This window comes from Oncorhynchus tshawytscha, linkage group LG16 (assembly GCF_018296145.1).
Source record: "Oncorhynchus tshawytscha isolate Ot180627B linkage group LG16, Otsh_v2.0, whole genome shotgun sequence".
NCBI classification, from domain to species: Eukaryota; Metazoa; Chordata; class Actinopteri; order Salmoniformes; family Salmonidae; genus Oncorhynchus; species Oncorhynchus tshawytscha.
In genome coordinates, this window is record NC_056444.1 from 73,473,023 (window position 1) to 73,493,426 (window position 20,404).

A 20,404-nucleotide genomic window follows, 5' to 3' on the forward strand; every position below is an offset into this window, starting at 1 on the left:
GCATTAGGAAATATTGATGATAACCTCATATTCAACTTCCATCAGCGATGGGTGTCTTTGAACAGTCACATCTTGGCTAACGTCAGTGTTTCAAAAAATCTATAGAAAACTGCACATCTACTTGAACTAAATAAATCCCACTAGCAGTATTCTGACCACTGAAAGTAGCTTCACTGAAGAAAATGAAAGACTCCGGGAGTACCTCAGGCAGCAATGGTATTCTGAAGATAAGATTACAGTTGTGCCAACAGCAGAAGTATGCACATACCGTAACAGAAGATACATAAACATTTTATTACAGAAAATAAATGACTATTACAAAAAGGTATCAGAGAACCATTTGAAATAAATATGATACTACAATTATTGTAAAATAATAAACACAAAAGAAATGGCAAACATGATTATAGATTCTGCGTAGCTCGTTTTTGATGATAGTTCCATGTTAGGTTTGGAACAGCAACATTTCATTCTAAGGATAGTGTTCAGTACATCTGGAGAGACATAGATCCAAAGTTTGGTACATTCTCATAGTGATGTGAGAACATTTCCTTTACCACCGTAGCCCAGCAGCACCTCTAGGCCAAGAACAGATGTAGTCCTACTTGTCAACAACTGTTCTGTCAACTACATTTCCCACAATGCCAATTGATAAAGGAGAAGGATCATGCAGTTGGACCAGCAAAGCTCCATAGTGAGAGATGTCATCACTGTTGAGTTAGGAGAGGGGTAGGGTCTAGTCAGGCAGGACATTCAGGAGATCCTCTCTCTGTCTTATTCTGTCCCTTCTTCTCCGTGTCCCGCTCTCCACTCCTGTGAGGTGGTTTAGGATGGGCCCTCGCCTCCCTGGGCCTCTTGGCTAGTCAACCCTTCACCCTCAGGGGCTGGTGATGCACCAGAGTCTCCTTCTGAAAGACACGGGAAACATGGTCCATTAAAAACAAAGAAAGTGCCCACAAGTGTCAATAGATTGGAGATGGCTTGGAGAGAAGGCAGGAGGTAATGCTGACTAAGTGAATGAAGATGTAGAACACAAACACCTGGCTATATCTATCTATATACACACACACACACACACACACTCACCCGCCACCTTCAGGTCCAGCCCTTCCATGTCTTTGGTTAATTCACTGGTGCTGGCTGCTGCCGCCTGTCCCTGTATGTCAGGTACTGCGTTCCTGCGGCCTGTACGATCACAGTTGATGAAGTCAGAGTACGGTGTTGTTGTCTCCACATCCATTATCTGTCCATGACCAGACACCTCATTACACCTGCAGAGAGGGATAGGATAGGATTCATTTTAATGTCCCAAGGGGAAAATTGTCTCAGACACCCAGTACTGATGTATACAAATTAGACACTGTACCTTACACACATCATGATACACGTCACATACATAATACTTTCCATATTCCCTTATTCTGTCAGTGGCGTACTAACACAGTTCAGCTTTACTTATTGCTGGTTAGGTATTAGATGGACATGGGAATAAATGTGTGTTTATACCTGTTCAACTTACATGTGGGGACCCTACAGCGTCTGTCTGAGGGAAGGAGGGACCCTACAGCGTCTGTCTGAGGGAAGGAGGGACCCTACAGCGTCTGTCTGAGGGAAGGAGGGACCCTACAGCGTCTGTCTGAGGGAAGGAGGGACCCTACAGCGTCTGTCTGAGAGAAGGAGGGACCCTACAGCGTCTGTCTGAGGGAAGGAGGGACCCTTACAGCGTCTGTCTGAGGGAAGGAGGGACCCTACAGTGTCTGTCTGAGAGAAGGAGGGACCCTACAGCGTCTGTCTGAGGGAAGGAGGGACCCTACAGCGTCTGTCTGAGGGAAGGAGGGACCTTACAGCGTCTGTCTGAGGGAAGGAGGGACCTTACAGCGTCTGTCTGAGGGAAGGAGGGACCTTACAGCGTCTGTCTGAGGGAAGGAGGGACCTTACAGCGTCTGTCTGAGGGAAGGAGGGACCTTACAGCGTCTGTCTGAGGGAAGGAGGGACCTTACAGCGTCTGTCTGAGGGAAGGAGGGACCTGAACTGAAATCATTTCCTGCTCTTGTCTGATGGAGAGGGGGAGTGAGAGGGGCAGTCTTACTGTGGCCAACAAAACAAAGCTGAGCTAAACCAAGCTGGAACTGTGGAAAAAAGGAAATATAAAAAATAAACATTTGAACCACCACAATTATGTTCAAGTTGACATGACAGTGTGAGGGGTATGACTATCTTAATGTTGAGCCATACAAATAGTCTGTACCATATCCAGAGCTCAGAGTTGACAGTGAAATATTGTCCTTTCTATTTCTGCACAGTGGGCTAATGGCGCTAGCGTCAGAACTAATTTGCCAACCTAATTACAAGTTATTAAAATAAAATAAAAAAACGGAGCGTTGATCAGGGACTCAAACCCTCAAGCCAATCACTCACTTAACTTTGACTCTCTAAAAACTACTCACATGAACAGTGCAAGCTTACAATACGTTCTTTATACATATTAAGTCTTTCAAAAGTGCAGAGGCTGACCGGGGGAGAGAGAAAAGAAGAGCCTATTGAGCTCAGCTCACATTAGCTACTCATTCCTCCCTGCTGGGTCTTCCTCTTCTCAGCTCACATTAGCTACTCATTCCTCCCTGCTGGGTCTTCCTCTTCTCAGCACACATTAGCATCTCATTCCCACTGGTGTAAATTACTTAAGTAGTACTTCAAAGTATTTTTTATTTAAGTAGTTTGTTGGGGTATCTGTACTTTACATTTATATTTCTGACAACTTTTACTTCACTACATTCCTAAAGAAAATACATTTTTACTCCATACATTTTCCCTGACACCCAAAAAAACTTGTTACTTTGACAGGACAATGGTCCAATTCACACACTTATCAAGTGAACATCCCTTGTCATCCCCACAGCCTCTGATCTGGCGGACTCACTAAACACAAATGCTTTGTTTGCAAATGCAAATGTCAGAGTGTTGTAGTGTGCCCCTGGCTATCCATAAATTAAAAAACAAGCACTTGTGCTGTCTGGTTTACATAATAAGGAATTTGAAATTAATACTTTTACTTTTGATACTTAAGTACATTTTAGCAATTTCATTTACTTTTGATACTTAAAAGGATCGGAGCCTTTTTTTCAATTTTCGCCTAAAGTGACATACCCAAAAGGAACTGCCTGTAGCTCAACGCCTGAAGCAAGGATATGCATATTCTTGATACCGTTTGAAAGGAAACACTTTGAAGTTTGTGGAAATGTGAAATTAATGTAGGAGAATATAACACATTAGATCTAGTAAAAGATAATACAAAGAAAGTGTTTTTTTGCTTTGTTTTTGTTCCATCTTTGAAATATGCAAGAGAAATGCCAAGATATGACACAGCAATTTAGATTTTGGCCACTAGATGGCAGCAGTGTATGTGCAAAGTTTTAGACTGATTCAATGAAACATTGGATTTCTGTTCAAAATGTTGTATCAAGACTGCCCAAATGTGCCTAATTGGTTTATTAATACATTTTCAAGTTCATAACTGTGCACTCTCCTCAAACAATAGCATAGTAATATTTCACTGTAATAGCTACTGTAATTTGACAGTGCAATTGGATTCACAAGAATTTAAGCTTTCTGCCCTTATCAGATGTGTCCTGGGAAATGTGCATTACTTACAGCCTCATGCTAATCACGATCCTGTAGAAGTTAAGTATATTTAAAACAAAATACTTTTAGACTTTTACTCAAGTAGTATTTTACTGGGTGACTTTCACTTTTACTTGAGTCATTTAAAAAAGTTATTTTACTCAAGTATGACATTTGGGTACTTTTTCCACCACTGCTCATTGCTCCCTGCTGGGTCTTCCTCTTCTCAGCTTACATTATCTACTCATTCCTCCCTGCTGGGTCTTCCTCTTCTCAGCTTACATTATCTACTCATTCCTCCCTGCTGGGTCTTCCTCTTCTCAGCTTACATTAGCTACTCATTCCTCCCTGCTCGGTCTTCCTCTTCTCAGCTTACATTATCTACTCATTCCTCCCTGCTGGGTCTTCCTCTTCTCAGCTTACATTAGCTACTCATTCCTCCCTGCTGGGTCTTCCTCTTCTCAGCTTACATTAGCTACTCATTCCTCCCTGCTCGGTCTTCCTCTTCTCAGCTTACATTATCTACTCATTCCTCCCTGCTGGGTCTTCCTCTTCTCATTATCTACTCATTCCTCCCTGCTGGGTCCCTCTTCTCAGCTTACATTATCTACTCATTCCTCCCTGCTGGTCTTCCTCTTCTCAGCTTACATTAGCTACTCATTGCTCCCTGCTGGGTCTTCCTCTTCTCAGCTTACATTATCTACTCATTCCTCCCTGCTGGGTCTTCCTCTTCTCAGCTTACATTAGCTACTCATTCCTCCCTGCTGGGTCTTCCTCTTCTCAGCTTACATTAGCTACTCATTCCTCCCTGCTGGGTCTTCCTCTTCTCAGCTTACATTATCTACTCATTCCTCCCTGCTGGGTCTTCCTCTTCTCAGCTTACATTATCTACTCATTCCTCCCTGCTGGGTCTTCCTCTTCTCAGCTTACATTATCTACTCATTCTCCCTGCTGGGTCTTCCTCTTCTCAGCTTACATTATCTCCATTCCTCCCTGCTGGGTCTTCCTCTTCTCAGCTTACATTATCTACTCATTCCTCCCTGCTGGGTCTTCCTCTTCTCAGCTTACATTATCTACTCATTCCTCCCTGCTGGGTCTTCCTCTTCTCAGCTTACATTATCTACTCATTCCTCCCTGCTGGGTCTTCCTCTTCTCAGCTTACATTAGCTACTCATTGCTCCCTGCTGGGTCTTCCTCTTCTCAGCTTACATTATCTACTCATTCCTCCCTGCTGGGTCTTCCTCTTCTCAGCTTACATTATCTACTCATTCCTCCCTGCTGGGTCTTCCTCTTCTCAGCTTACATTATCTACTAATTCCTCCCTGCTGGGTCTTCCTCTTCTCAGCTTACATTATCTACTCATTCCTCCCTGCTGGGTCTTCCTCTTCTCAGCTTACATTATCTACTCATTCCTCCCTGCTGGGTCTTCCTCTTCTCAGCTTACATTATCTACTCATTCCTCCCTGCTGGGTCTTCCTCTTCTCAGCTTACATTATCTACTCATTCCTCCCTGCTGGGTCTTCCTCTTCTCAGCTTACATTATCTACTAATTCCTCCCTGCTGGGTCTTCCTCTTCTCAGCTTACATTATCTACTCATTCCTCCCTGCTGGGTCTTCCTCTTCTCAGCTTACATTATCTACTCATTCCTCCCTGCTGGGTCTTCCTCTTCTCAGCTTACATTATCTACTCATTCCTCCCTGCTGGGTCTTCCTCTTCTCAGCTTACATTATCTACTCATTGCTCCCTGCTGGGTCTTCCTCTTCTCAGCTTACATTATCTACTCATTCCTCCCTGCTGGGTCTTCCTCTTCTCAGCTTACATTATCTACTCATTCCTCCCTGCTGGGTCTTCCTCTTCTCAGCTCACATTAGCTACTCATTCCTCCCTGCTCAGTCTTCCTCTTCTCAGCCCACAGAAAATTGGGTCATGGATCTTGCCAGGGACTACAATACTATACAGCTAGCTCGTGGTTTCAGGAGAACAGGTGGGTGGAGGAAAAAAATCTGCTCCAAAAATAAGAGACAATCTGTTCCTTTTAGAAGTAGGGCCTTCCTCTGGAAAAGAGATGAGGAAGACAATCTGGTAGCCGTTTAAACCAGGCCAAACACGGCACTCAACTATTGTTTGAAACAGTGACACGTAGCAAAATCATTTGTATGCCAGGCTACGAATCTGTCAGACAATTATAGGCAGCTGGACAAGTGGACATATCCTACTCCAACAATCAAACACTTCCCTCCCCCTCCAACCGTCATTAAGAATCAGGCATAGCTGGCCCCAAAGTCTCAACATGGCATGGCCAACAGCATTACAAAGACTTGATTAAACATCTGAACATCAACTAGGAGCATAACAAAATCAAATTCTATTGGTCACATATAGTAAACATACTTAGCAGATGTTATTGCAGGTGTAGCGAAGTGCTTGTGCTACATAATCTGAGAGTCAAGGTCACATGTCCCCACAGATAAGCCACTTGGACAAAGCCCTGAACCATAAAGAATGGAGAAAGAAAGTTGGCAGCCAAAGCTAGGCCTTCTCTCTCATGCATTGACACAATAACCCAGGGTCGGGTGTTTCCCAAATACTTTCACTCACATCACATTTCTTCAGTATCACTCAGAGGAATGGCTTCCTCTGTACAGAATATTATCTACCGTGCCAAATGAGAAGTACCCAGGGTCAGAGTAAAGCAGGGCAGCTGTGCCAAACTAGGGCTGCTTTAGAATGAGCAGGAATGTGCAGATAGTCCCATAGAATTACTAGAATGGCCATTCCCATTCAAGTCAATTAGGTGTACCAGTCAAATGGCCGTGGTCTGAGGGGCTAGGTCCGTTCTCCCCTCCAGGAGAGGACAGCACACCGGGAAATGTCACTCAAGTGGAATTGCCCTTATAGCACCATAACTTGCACCACTGTATGCCATTAAGCTAATGCACAGCTTTACATTAGAAAAAGAGAGAAACATCCACTCCTCTATTTTCTCTGCAGACAGAAATCCTGTTTTAATGTTCTTTAGACCAACATTACAAACTAGCTAATGCAGCTCTGTTTCTTGAATGATGGTTGGTTGTTATAGTCTGCCTAGCGACAGTGTATGGGACCTTAAATTACCATTCTGTGGTCTGAGGTCTTGCCCAGACATGTTGATTTTCAGCCATGCTCTCCCTCTCAAACACACACACATACACAGGAACGCACACACAATAACTATGGTGTGCTCTATACTAAAGACTACCTCCACTGTGGAGGAACGCTGCAGCATCTTATTGAAACTATGGTGTGTGTGTGTGTGGTGTCCATCATCTACATACACGTTATTATAATGTATGGCACAAACTGCTTAAGGCTGGGCGATATATTTAATTAAATTTGATTAGTTCGAATTTATGTTTTTGAACGATATCCCAAATGCCTGTATCACAGAATCAAGTTTCTGTACTTTTTGTTTTTATGAGCATTTGTCTTTTTGGTCTCATCTCGTTCGCTCCTTCCATGCTGTGCAACTTCCCATTAACACCAGAGATTTGTGTATAATGATGAGATGCTCATGTCTCCAGCCTAACAATAGGAATTGTTGTTCCAAAGGCATGAAAACTGGCGACAAGCTTACATGCTGACCAGACCGGACACGTCGTGCGCGCGAGCGTCGCAAATTGGATTTCTAAATTTATGTTATTCAATTATTGCACCCACACTGCTCGCACGCGCCAACGAGCGTCTGCGACACCAAGGGCTAAAATAGAACTCATTCCTATTTCTGACGCAGATCGCGCTGAAAGTCCTGCCTCTCCCATCTCCTCATTGGTTTATAGAAGCAGGTACCCACGTGCCATCTCCTCATTGGTTATACCCACGTGGGTGACTGAAAGACGAACTGTTTTGCCGGTAGTTGTGGTAATACAATGAAAGTTTAGATGCGATCACCATATAAGTTAAAACATGAAAAAGCCTGGAAGGAGGAGAGATGACTAGAAACGATTCGGTTGGCCGTTTTGTTGTCGGAGTAGAGGTCCTTGTGCATTTCAGGTAAAATAACTCAATGTTTATATCCCAGAACAAATTAGCTAGCAACAGCAAGCTAGCTAAATAAATACAAATTAACGTTAGCTAGCAAATGCAAGCTAACTAGCCATACATGTTTAATGACTTTCGACCTGTCCCCAAATTAATGTCATTGGTTCAGAGTTTGTTTTGATATTTTAACCTGCGTGTCGTGATCGCGTTTGGTGTGGGGGGGGGGGGCAAAATAAATTTATGCACGATGGCCCACGGGCGCAGCCGGTTTGGGTTCCGTGTTAGGTTCAAAATAACCGCATTGCGCTTATCTTGGACAACTTTTTGCGAGAGTGAAACCTCTCGCATTCTGGAAAATTAATGCGCTAGCAACATTTTTGTCAAAAAGATTTTTATTACTAGCTGTTTAGTCTGTTTTATAAACGTGCAGTAAGCATAAAACTACTAAGGAATTGGCAACTCGTTGTCATTCTGACAAAAAAGGTATGCCACTTGTTTTCAACATCTGAACAAAGTGGATAGGCTAGCATGCTTTTCAAACAGTTGAGACGGACAGAATTTTGTGTTCATAACTCAACTGTTATGACTTGTTAGTTGAATTCAGAGCTTGTGAAATTATACAAAGATCCAAGTTGGCACAACTTGAAATATAAATATTAGTTGGCTACTTGCAGAAGCACGTGGGCTTGTGCTTCAGAGATTGTTTGAGATTGTTACATTATCTAGGACCAAAAGGCTCCTTAACAACTTCTTCCCCAGGCCATAAGACTTCAGAACAAATGGACACCCGGACTATTTACATTGACACACCGCAACTATGAACTAACGCATATGGAATCGTGCAGTAACCAAAAAAAAAGTGTTATATTAAAATGTATTTTAGATTTGAGATCTTTCAAAATAACCACCCTTTGCATTGACAGTTTTGCACACTCTTGGCACTCTCTCAACCAGCTTCACCTGGAATGCTTTCCCAGCAGTCTTGAAGGAGTTCCCACATATGTGGAGCACTTGTTGGCTGCTTTTCCTTCACTCTGCGCTCTGACTCATCCCAAACCGTCTCAATTGGGTTGAGGTCGGGGGGATTGTGGAGGCCAGGTCACCTGATGCAGCACTCCATCACTCTCCTTTTTGGTGAAATAGCCCTTACACAGCCTGGAGGTGTGTTGGGTCATTGTCCTATTGAAAAACAAATGATAGTCCAACTAAGCCCAAACCAGATGGCGTATCGCTGCAGAATGCTGTGGTAGCCATGCTGGTTGAGTGTGCCTTGAATTCTAAAATCAATCACAGACAGTGTCACCAGCAAAGCACACCCACACCATAACACCTCCTCCTCCAAGCTTTACGGTGGGAAATACACATGCAGAGATCATCCGTTCACCCACACCGCGTCTCACAAAGAGACGGCAGTTGGAAGCAAAAATCAGTAACCACATGTGTGTTATTTCATAGTGTTGTCTTCACTATTATTCTACAATGTAGAAAATAGTCAAAATAAAGAAAAACCCTTGAACGAGTAGGTGTTCTAAAACTTTTGACCGGAGTGTAGATTCAGCCTAGGTATGACAGCATTGCTGACAGTTTTAAAATGCAGTGTATTTGACCTTTACAATTTTACAACAAAGCTTATTTAGAGGGGGAAAAAAACAAATTTGACATTTTTTTTTAGATATGACTTTTAGGCCATATCACTCAGCCCTAACTGCAACCAGGTTTACCCTCAGTTCACCACTTGCCTATGGTCTATGGTTGAAGTTTGTTTACCCATAAGTTACAGTTTAAAAGTCAATGGTTACTCAATATATTAGCCAACAGACCGCTTCATAAAGGAGGCTCCTGAAAGGTCCTGAAAAGGGTAGAGCAGGAGAGGAAACTGGACCCAGCTGCAGCTTCTAAACACTACCAAAGTAATGTCACAGGTGTGCTTTCAGCCCAGACAAACTCCTCCTTAATCCTCTACAGGAAATCGCTACACTACAATAAGTGACCTGTTAGTTTAGCGCCTCTAGACACCAATGTCCTATGAATCTCTGAACAAGCGGTGATTCTCAGAAAGAGGGTGGGCTTTCATTGGCTCCATAAAGAATATATCACTATTGTAATGTGTGATAGTGTGGGGGGGGGGCTCACAGATTGGATAAAGGGATTTGTTTACAGTATATGAACATCGGTAGCCTAGCGGTTAGAGTGTTGGGCCAGTAACTGAACGGTTGCAGTTTCGAACAGCCGAACCGACAAGGTAATTTTTCCCCCCTATGTGCCCCATGAGCAAGGCACTTAACCCTAATTTGCTCCAGGGGTGCTGTACAACTATGGCTGACCCTGTAAAACCACACATTTCACTGCACTTAAGGTGTATGTGACAAAACATCTAAACTCTGCAAAAAAAGAAAATAGCCCTTTTTCAGGACCCTGTCTTTCAAAGATGAGTAAAAATCCAAATAACTTCACAGATCTTCATTGTAAAGGGTTTAAACACTGTTTCCCATGTTTGTTCAATGAACCATAAACAATTAATGAGCATGCACCTGTGGAACGGTCGTTAAGACACTAACAGCTTACAGACGGTCGGCAATTAAGGTCACAGTTATGAAAACGTAAAATACTAAAAGGAGGCCTTTCTACGGACTGAAAAACACCCAGGGTCCCTGCTCATCTGCGTGAACGTGCCTTAGACATGCTGCAAGGAGGCATGAGGACTGTAGATGTGGCCAGGGCAATAAATTGCAATGTCCGAACTGTGAGACGCCTAAGACGGCGCTACAGGGAGACAGGACGGACAGCTGATCGTCCTCGCAGTGGCAGACCACGTGTAACAACAACTGCACAGGATCGGTACATCCAAACATCACACCTGCGGGACAGGTACAGGAAGGCAAAAACAACTGCCAGAGTTACACCAGGAACGCACAATCCTTCCATCAGTGCTCAGACTGCCGGCAATAGGCTGAGAGAGGTTGGACTTAGGGCTTGTAGGCCTGTTGTAAAGCAGATTCTCACCAGACATCACCGACAACAACGTCGCCTATGGGCACAAACCCACCGTCGCTGGACCAGACAGGGCTGGCAAAAAGTGCTCTTCACTGACGAGTCACGGTTTTATCTCACCAGGGGTGAAGGTCAGATTTGCGTTTATCGTCAAAGGAATGAGCGTTACACCGAGGCCTGTACTCTGGAGCAGGATTGATTTGAAGGTGGAGGGTCCGTCATGTTCTGGGGCGGTGTGTCACAGCATCATCGGACTGAGCTTGTTGTCATTGCAAGCAATTATTGGGAAGACATTCTCCTCCCTCATGTGTTACCCTTCCTGCAGGCTCATCCTGACATGACCCTCCAGCATGACAAGGCCACCAGCCATACTGCTCGTTCTGTGCGTGATTTCCTGCAAGACAGGAATGTCAGTGTTCTGCCATGGCCAGTGAAGAGCCCGGATCTCATTCCCATTGAGCACGTCTGGGACCTGTTGGGTCGGAGGGCGAGGGCCATTCCCCCCAGAAATGTCCGGGAACTTGCAGGTGCCTTGGTGGAAGAGTGGAGTAACATCTCACAGCAAGAACTGGCAAATCTGGTGCAGTCCATGAGGAGGAGATGCACTGCAGTACTTAATGCAGCTGGTGGCCATATCAGTTACTTTTGATTTTGACCCCCCCCCTTTGTTCAGGGACACATTATTCCATTTCTGTTAGTCACATGTCTATGGAACTTGTTCAGTTTATGTCTCAGTTGTTGAATCTTGTTATGTTCATACAAATATCTACACAAGTTTGCTGAAAATAAAAGCAGTTGACAGTGAGGTCCTGTCTTTTTTTGCTGAGTTTATAGAAAATAATGTAATAGGACCGCAACACACACCAACATCATCATCATCAACAAAAGCCTGTGATCAGCCCGGGAATAGAATGAATGACTCAGCAGTGCTTTCACTGATCCATTAGGGAGAGAGGCTGGTCCAATTCCACCAGTCTTTTAAATCACTGTGTAATAAGCTCACATTATCTGTAATAACCTGCACAAAGAACCCCGCCTCACTATCTTCTAAACCCATTAAGGCTGTATCCTGCCCAATTTGGAAACTGTCAACTAATTTCACTGCATTTATTGACAGAGGGAAAGCTAGGCTACACATGACTGAATCCAACTGTCTCTCATAGTAACAAGAATAGTCACGCAAGATTATCTCTCCTGCCTGGTTGCTTTGGGGATCTGTTCGATATATTTAAGCTATAGTAAAATGCATTAAGATGTCATTATTATAGGCTAACCATGTTAGTGAGACAATAAGAATGATCAAAACAGCAGCCCATTTTGGAAGGATAATTTTAATAGCAGAATAAAATGTATTTTCTGAAATAGGGATGCAAAATAAAACAGGAAACCATGAGCAACCAGCGGAGTAGAAATGGGACACTCAACTGTCCTAACATTCCTGTCCAGCCAAACAGCCTTTCTAAAATAAAATATCAAACCATATGGCACATTCAAGTCAGAATGTTCAGAACGAAATATGGTAATATCTCCAGCTTACCAAAATAATCAGCAGTGAAGAGTGTAGCTACACAAACTCCAGTTTTACAGAACCCAGAAGACTGTGTAAAGCAGGCAGCTGTCCATTGAGGCTCTCTCTGGGAAAGAAAGCCAAGTGTGCCTCAGCCATGGCACAGTGCCTCCCTCCACTCCTTCCCTCTTCTAATCCTGGGTGTCAATGAATCACTGGGAGTGTCTGGGTGCTGTCCGTTCTCATGCCTTCAGCAGCTGCTGCCTGCACTGACTACCAGCCCACTCCACAACACTGGGGAGTTGTATTTCCTCCAGACAGCCAGATTAGTATTGTTGTCCTACACGGTTCTTCCGTTTCTTTCATACATAAATAAATAAAACCTTGTCTATTGAATACTGGTGGTGAGTATGTGCCCCAGCTCAATATATGGGCCTTTCCATGTAAAACTCCCCATGAGCAAGTTCATGGATGCTAAGTCTAGAGTATATTTTTGAGAAATTAAGGCACATACATTTTTCAACCATTTTCCATCCCAAAAATGTGGAATAAGCAAAGGCTTTGATTTCTGGTCAAACAGATGGAAAAGGGGTCTTGGAAAAAAATCTAAGTTTAAGAAATATTGCCTAGTGTCTTGTCATTCGGTTACCAAAAACCCACATATTTTAAAATAATCTCCTAAAGACGAAGGATAATCAAAGTTCACAGAAGTAACAGGGCAGACCTATCAATTAGTGTTTTTACTGATAATTTGATTTATGATTTAAGTGATTAAAACGCTTCATTCTGTTACCAAATCAGTAATAGAATGAACACTAAACAGAATATTTTTTAAAAACTGCAATGTTGATTAAGGGCTTGTAAGTAAGCATTTCACTGTAAGGTCGACACCAGTTGTATTCGGCACGTGACAAATAAAATTTGGACTTTAATATTCATACGAGGCCGCTGGACCTAGGTGTGAAGACTTAATTTCCCCTGATAGTGAGTAGTACAAGTTGTGAGACAGAAAGCTAGCCTGGAGAGAGAACTTCCAGCAGTTTGCGTTTGTCAAGTAAGGAATTCCCCTGACTGACTGAAGGAGAGAGGCTGAGGCTGACATCTTTGCCAAGTTTTATTTAAACGTGTCACTAGGGCTTTTCAGCACTTTACAACTGCAGCTGCCCTCATTGCTCACTATGTAAATCTCAGCCAAATTGTTCCCATAGCTACAGAGTACAGACCATCAGTAAGGGATAATACACTATTTGATACAATCCGTTTTCCCCCTCTTGATGCTGTAGAAACATGTTGAAAGGCAGATACATATAAAAGAAAGTGTGTCTAAGTGTTGTTCCCCATCACTAATCCCATCCAGTTGTTGTATCTTTCTAACAGCTCAAGGAGAGGTAAAGGTATGACCAAAGCCTGCATAAAACAAAAGCAACTATTAGCATAAAAGTGACAATGAACTGATGAATAAAACAATAGATAATCGAGCTAGCTTGATGTGTAAAGCTACTTTAAAAAATTACTGTTAAATCAAAACAAGCCTTAGATGCAGGATAATCTTGACAGGAAGCAGAGCCAACACTTCGCAACTGTCAAAAACAACTCAATATTTAATTTGCATTTCTTGAACGATAATTTGAATCATTGTGTGTTGGAAGTGAGTGGTGGCGTGAGCAGAGCAGTAATGGAGTATCAGTGAAAGTGTTTAGTAGCGCACGCTGTAGCAAGAACATTTTGCACCCATCATTGACAAGTTCCGTTGGAAATGATCCTACTGAACACAACCCTTCTGCTTTAGGACCTTCGGTTGGAGGATGACATCAGAGGCTTCACCCATCGTCCCTCACATGACAACTCACCACATCTCAGAAAGTCCTTCATAACTTCCACATGTTCTCAAGGTGCCTATTCAAGTAACTTACTGCTCCCTGAATAACTCACTGCTTCACTGAATAACTTGCTGCTCCCAGGCCCACTGAATAAAAACCTACATAATCTAGGCTACTGTAACACATCAAGTTCAGCCCTGACATCACATCCACTCACGTTGTTTTAAAATATTCTAAAACCATAGTAGGCCAAGGATCTTTTTATTTATTTAAAGGAGCACAACGTTCATTTTCTTTTTACCTGAAACGTAATGTGGAAAGGACAGTTCAATATTTATCTTGCTTCACAGGTTCGTCAAGGCAAAGCAGAACCCTACTTGACGCCCAAAACCAGATGGCAAAGTTATCATAAACAACAATAAATCATGTCACAATACAGGTAGAATACATCCTGTACAGTAGGCGGTCTGTTCTCTTCTTGGCATAGTTCAGTGTCTTACAGACTGCCTAAAGCTGGGTCAATATCAACTCCCTGGACCAGGTTTAAATGACAATGTATGGTCCACGGTGTCTTCAATGGAACCACACCACATGGCCACAATAGAGTATAGTGGCTTCACACTAAGGCAAAGCATCTCTCTCTCACACACACACACACACACACTTGAGGGCAAAGCAGCAGATGGTGTCCATGGGTGGAAGTAGCGCTGTAAATGAACTAAAATGAATCATTCCTTCTACTCTCTTCTCTTGTCCAGAATGCATTAGAGATGTGTGTAGATGACCCCACCCTGTCAGCCAGACACATGACAATGAATATACTGTAGCAACATTCCCAACCCAGCCCAAACGGTAAGGGGATTCCCCAGTGTGTGTGTGTGTAGGACTCCACACATCACAGCTGAGGTGGCATCAGCAGCGGGTGTTAACAGCTTTAGAAGACAACTGCTGCTGTAAACAGTCCAAAGCACTCATCTTCATAAAACACACACATTTTGGATTTTGCCCTTTTCCCATGCTGCTAAATCATAATTGTTTTACTATTGTGACAAAGTTGAATCAGGATAAAAATGGTATGTTATTTTCCAGAGACTATGGGAAAGTGATCCATGAAACACAGACATTCTTCACTCTCCTGGTGCAGAATGAGTTTAGAGGAAAACAAGGCTAATGAGCCAAGACACCCATAAGGTGAGACACAGGGGCATCTGAAATGGCACTCTATTGCTTATACACATAGGGCTCTGGTTAAAAGTAGTGCACTAGATCCGAAATAGGGTGCCATTTCGGACGCAACCAGGAATGCACTGGGGCGCAGTAGTGGAAAAAATACCCAATTGTCATATGAGTAAAAGTAAAGATAACTCAATAGAAAATGACACAAGTAGTATTTTACTGGGCGACTAGTACTAAAGTATATTCAAAACCAAATAATTTTAGACTTAAGTATCAAAAGTAAATGTAATTGCTGAAATATATGTATAACTCATGCTTCGTTTGTAAATTATGTCAGTCTGTTTGGCAAATCCGCCAGATCAGAGGCAGTAGGGATGACCAGGGATGTTCTCTTGATAAGTGTGTAAATTTGACAATTTTCCTGTCCTGCTAAGCATTCAAAATGTAATGAGTACTTTTGGGTGTCAGGGAAAATGTATAGAGTAAAAAGTACATTATTTTCTTTAGGAATGTAGAAGTAAAATTTGTCTAACATATAAAAGTACAGATACCGCAAAAAAAACTACCTAAGTAGTACTTGAAATGATTTTTACTTTTAGTACTTTACACCACTGCTGGCAAGGATAAGGCTCCAGATATTGTTTCTAAAACAACTGTGACGGAAGGTACAATGTGCCGTTTTTATTTAAGATGTGATGCATCTTTCTTAGCCGTCTAAACAAACACTGATCAGCACAATGGAATGTTATAAGGCCTACTTAACCATGTTGAAAATGTTCAAGATTAATATTCAGTATGACATGTATACTCAAAACATTTACTAATATCCTCTTTTGTATACTTAAAGTAAGAGGCTAAGTTATAGGTATATGTCAAGCAGATGAATATGGGTTTATCATGCAGATAATGCTTTGTCTGAGCAGGGTCCATGCTGGTCTCTTCATATCTGTTCACTACCGTGGGGAGAGAGGGAGACAAGGGTCATGGTGGTTATGGTGACAGGACCTCGTCAATATTAGCTCAAGTCTATTTCTGCTCCCCCATTTTTTTTTAATTATAAAAAAAGTTCCAATGCAGCCGCTTTCTTTTTAATCTCAAAATCAAATTATTTCTGGGTAACAATTAAGTACCTTGTTAATAAAAAAAAAGTCAAAAAGAAGGTTTGGAACTCTTTCTTATTGGTCTATTAACATATTTACCACCTGGTGATGTCACCAGGCATGCCAACATTCCCCCCCCACCAGAACAGCCTGAAATTTCAGGTGGTATTCTCAAACAGCTCTTAATCCTAATTATCATAATTTTTTACATTTCAATGTCATCTTGGTAAGCAACTCCACTGTATATTTGGCCTTGTATTTTAGGTTATTGTCCTGTTGAAAGGTGAATGTCTCCCAGTGTCTGTTGGAAAGCAGGCTGAACCAGGTTTCCTCTAGGATGTCACCTGTGCTTAGCTATATTCTGTTTATTTTTATCTCCCTCCAAAAAACTCCTTAGTCCTGGCCAATGACAAGCATACCCACAATATGGTGCAGCCAATTCCATGCTTGAAAATATGAAGAGTGGGTCTCAGTCCTGTGTTGTATTTTCTCCAAACATAACTGTATTCAGGACAAAAAGTTAATTTCTTTGCCCCATTATTTGCAGTTTTACTTTAGTGCCTTATTGAAAACAGGATGCAAGTTTTGGAATATTTTTATTCTGTACAGGCTTCCTTCTTTTCACTCCATCATTTAGGTTAGTATTGTGGATAACTACAATGTTGCTGTTCCATCCTCAGTTTTATCCCATCACTTCAACTCTAACTGGTTTAAAGTCACCATTGGCCTCATGGTGAAATCCCTGAGCGGTTTCCTTCCTCTCCGGCAACGGAGTTAGGAAGGACGCCTGTATCTTTGTGGTGACTGGGTGTATTGATACACCATCCAAAGTGTAAACAACTTCACCATGCTCAAAGGGATATTTAATGTCTGCTTTTTTTATACCCATCTTCCAATAGGTGCCCTTCTTTGCAAGGTATTGAAAAACCTCCCATGTCTTTGTGGTTGAATCAGTGTTTGAAATTCACTGCTCGACTGAGGGACCTTACAGATAGTCAATCAAAAATCATGTTAAACACTATTATTGCACACAGAGTGAGCCCACTTAACTTAGTGACTTGTTATGCTAATTTCTACTCCTGAACTTGTTTTAGGCTTGCTATAACAAAGGGATGGCATACTTATTGCCTCAAGACATTTCACCTGTTCATTTATTTGTAAAAAATATGTACAAACACAATTCCACTTTTACATGATGGGATATTGTGTGTAGGCCATTGGCACAATCTCAATTTAATACATTTTAAATTCAGGCTGTAGTGTGGAAAAAGTTTAGGGGTGTGAATACTTTCTGAAGGTACTGTATATAAAACACAGGAAAATGTTGAACTGCACTGGGCCTTTAACAACACAGGACCTTAACAGGACAGGAAGCAGGTGGGTTATCAGGTCCACTTCTTTATGGTATTTTCCTTGTGTGTACGATCAGAGCTAAAATCTAAAAAAAGAATGTGAGAGACTGAACAGACTGGAACAGGACCACCATTGCTCACATCTAAGCATAAACAGGGGAGGGAGGGAGGAGATAATGCATGTTTATTGTGATTGTGGCTAGGGCTGTGACTGTCATCACATTGTCAGCCGGTGATTGTCAAGAAAATAACATCAACACATTTAGCATCTCCTATCGTCCATGCATAGCCAACAAGCCACTGATGCAGACCTTAAGAACATCTTCATTTTAAAAAGTATAATAAATCCACGTAATAAAGCCAACACCTTCACAATAAATCCATTATTTATTTTGACAGGTCTAAAGAAACACGATAAGAAGAAAATGTAGTCTATTTCAGAAAAACAGAATAGCATACACTGAATTGTCCTTATGTTAGGCCCTGATCTGGCTATGCCATATGGCTGTGGGCTACACTAATTAATTTAGCAGACAAGATTTGCTTAGAATTCCATAGCATTATTTTATAGTATGAAGAATACAATTGAACATAGCGAAATAAAAAACGATTTGAGGGAGTGCGCACATGTGGCTATTCTGTGTTGAGCGGTTAACCAAGAATTAAGTACCCCTATGCGCTTAATTTTGAGTTATAATGTAACTTTAGTTGTGATAAACATTGGGCTATATGTTATGATTTTAATACATTGTAAGGCTGCATGATGCGACTAATGATGGATTTGAAAAGTCCCATGAAAGGCAGGAGCTCTGCTTTGTTTTTTGCACAGGCTGTACACACTTCATCAGTCTCTCAATCACAATTTGACAAACACTTGATAATGCCTCGAATTTCCCGGCGGCATCCCCTTTGGGTGTCTAATGCCCCCTAAAAACAAACATGCCTTTTGTGGCCGGGGGCCACTGTGCCCTTGGGCTGATAATAATAATAATTCCCTTCTCCTGGCTGCGTGCTCCGAAGCACCTTTCACTCACGTCTCTCCGTCCCTTGATCGGGTCTTTCTCACAGGCTACAAGTGAATATAAAAACGTCAGGGACGCAACGGATTTAGAATGGACCACTATTATGCACCTGTTCCAAAACAGGGGCAATATATACAGTGGGGCAAAAAAGTATTTAGTCAGCCACCAATTGTGCAAGTTCTCCCACTTAAAAAGATGAGAGAGGCCTGTAATTTTCATCATAGGTACACTTCAACTATGACAGACAAAATGAGGCTCCTCGGTCCTCCAATCTTTACCTGTATTAATGGCACCTGTTTGAACTTGTTATCAGTATAAAAGACCTGTCCACAACCTCAAACAGTCACACGCCAAACTCCACTATGGCCAAAACCAAAGAGCTGTCAAAGGACACTAGAAACAAAATTGTAGACCTGCACCAGAATGGGAAGACTGAGTCTGCAATAGGTAAGCAGCTTGGTTTGAAGAATTCAACTGTGGGAGCAATTATTACGAAATGGAAGACATACAAGACCACTGATAATCTCCCTCGATCTGGGGCTCCACGCAAGATCTCACCCCGTGGGGTCAAAATGATCACAAGAACGGTGAGCAAAAATCCCAGAACCACACGGGGGGACCTAGTGAATGACCTGCAGAGAGCTGGGACCAAAGCCTACCATCAGTAACACACTACGCCGCCAGAGACTCAAATCCTGCAGTGCCAGACTTGTCCCCCTGCTTAAGCCAGTACATGTCCAGGCCCGTCTGAAGTTTGCTAGAGAGCATTTGAATGATCCAGAAGAAGATTGGGAGAATGTCATATGAAACCAAAATATAACTTTTTGGTAAAAACTCAATTTGTCGTGTTTGGAGAACAAAGAATGCTGAGTTGCATCCAAAGAACACCATACTTACTGTCAAGCATTTGGGTGGAAACATCAATCTTTGGGGCTGTTTGTCTGCAAAGGGACCAGGACGACTGATCCGTGTAAAGGAAAGAATGAATGGGGCCATGTATCGGGAGATTTTGAGTGAAAACCTCCTTCCATCAGCAAGGGCATTGAAGACAAAACGTGGCTGGGTCTTTCAGCATGACAAAGATCCCAAACACACCGCCCGGGCAACGAAGGAGTGGCTTCGTAAGAAGCATTTCAAGGTCCTGGAGTGGCCTAGCCAGTCTCCAGATCTCAACCCCATAGAAAATCTTTGGAGGAACTTGAAAGTCCGTGTTGCCCAGCAACAGCCCCAAATCATCACTGCTCTAGAGGAGATCTGCATGGAGGAATGGGCCAAAATACCAGCAACAGTGTGTGAAAACCTTGTGAAGACTAACAGAACACATTTGACCTCTGTCATTGCCAACAAAGGGTATATAACAAAGTATTGAGAAACTTTTGTTATTGACCAAATACTTATTTTCCACCATAATTTGCAAATAAATTCATAAAATCCTACAATGTGATTCTGGATTTTCTCATTTTTTTCTGTCATAGTTGAAGTGTACCTATGATGAACATTACAGGCCTCTCATCTTTTTAAGTGGGAGAACTTGCACAATTGGTGGCTGACTAAATACTTTTGCCCCACTGTACGCTTTTCCCATGGTTCATTTTCATGACAGCCAGGTAGGCTATACTCCTGTTGTAAAAGAGAAGCAATGTGCATTATATTAGGAAAGTTGAGAAATAAATGTAGTAGGCCTAGCATATAGAAAGTTAAGAGGCAATCACTCTGTTCTCATGCAATTGCATAGCCTATAGAAATGTTGCACAACATGAGCTCATGTGCTCCCATTAAGTGTTTGATTAGATTTGA

At 42.3% G+C, this 20,404-nt stretch overlaps 1 protein-coding gene across 2 annotated transcripts in view; it reads right to left on the bottom strand.

The window, feature by feature from the left end:
• Window positions 1-275: 275 nt before the first annotated feature.
• The window catches only part of LOC112216318 (cAMP-dependent protein kinase inhibitor gamma), a 31,762-nt gene continuing 11,633 nt past the window's right edge, over window positions 276-20,404 (bottom strand). The window contains exons 1-3 of one of the 2 annotated variants that reach the window (XM_024376224.2): window positions 12,168-12,318; window positions 1,087-1,271; window positions 276-908 (exon numbers count right to left, since the gene is read on the bottom strand). In XM_024376224.2, coding sequence (XP_024231992.1) covers window positions 826-908; window positions 1,087-1,240 — 237 coding nt within the window. In that variant the 5' untranslated portion in view covers window positions 1,241-1,271; window positions 12,168-12,318 and the 3' untranslated portion in view covers window positions 276-825. Of the gene's footprint in view, window positions 909-1,086; window positions 1,272-12,167; window positions 12,319-20,404 lie in introns of those variants that run through there. The other variant, XM_024376223.2, reaches the window with a different exon arrangement.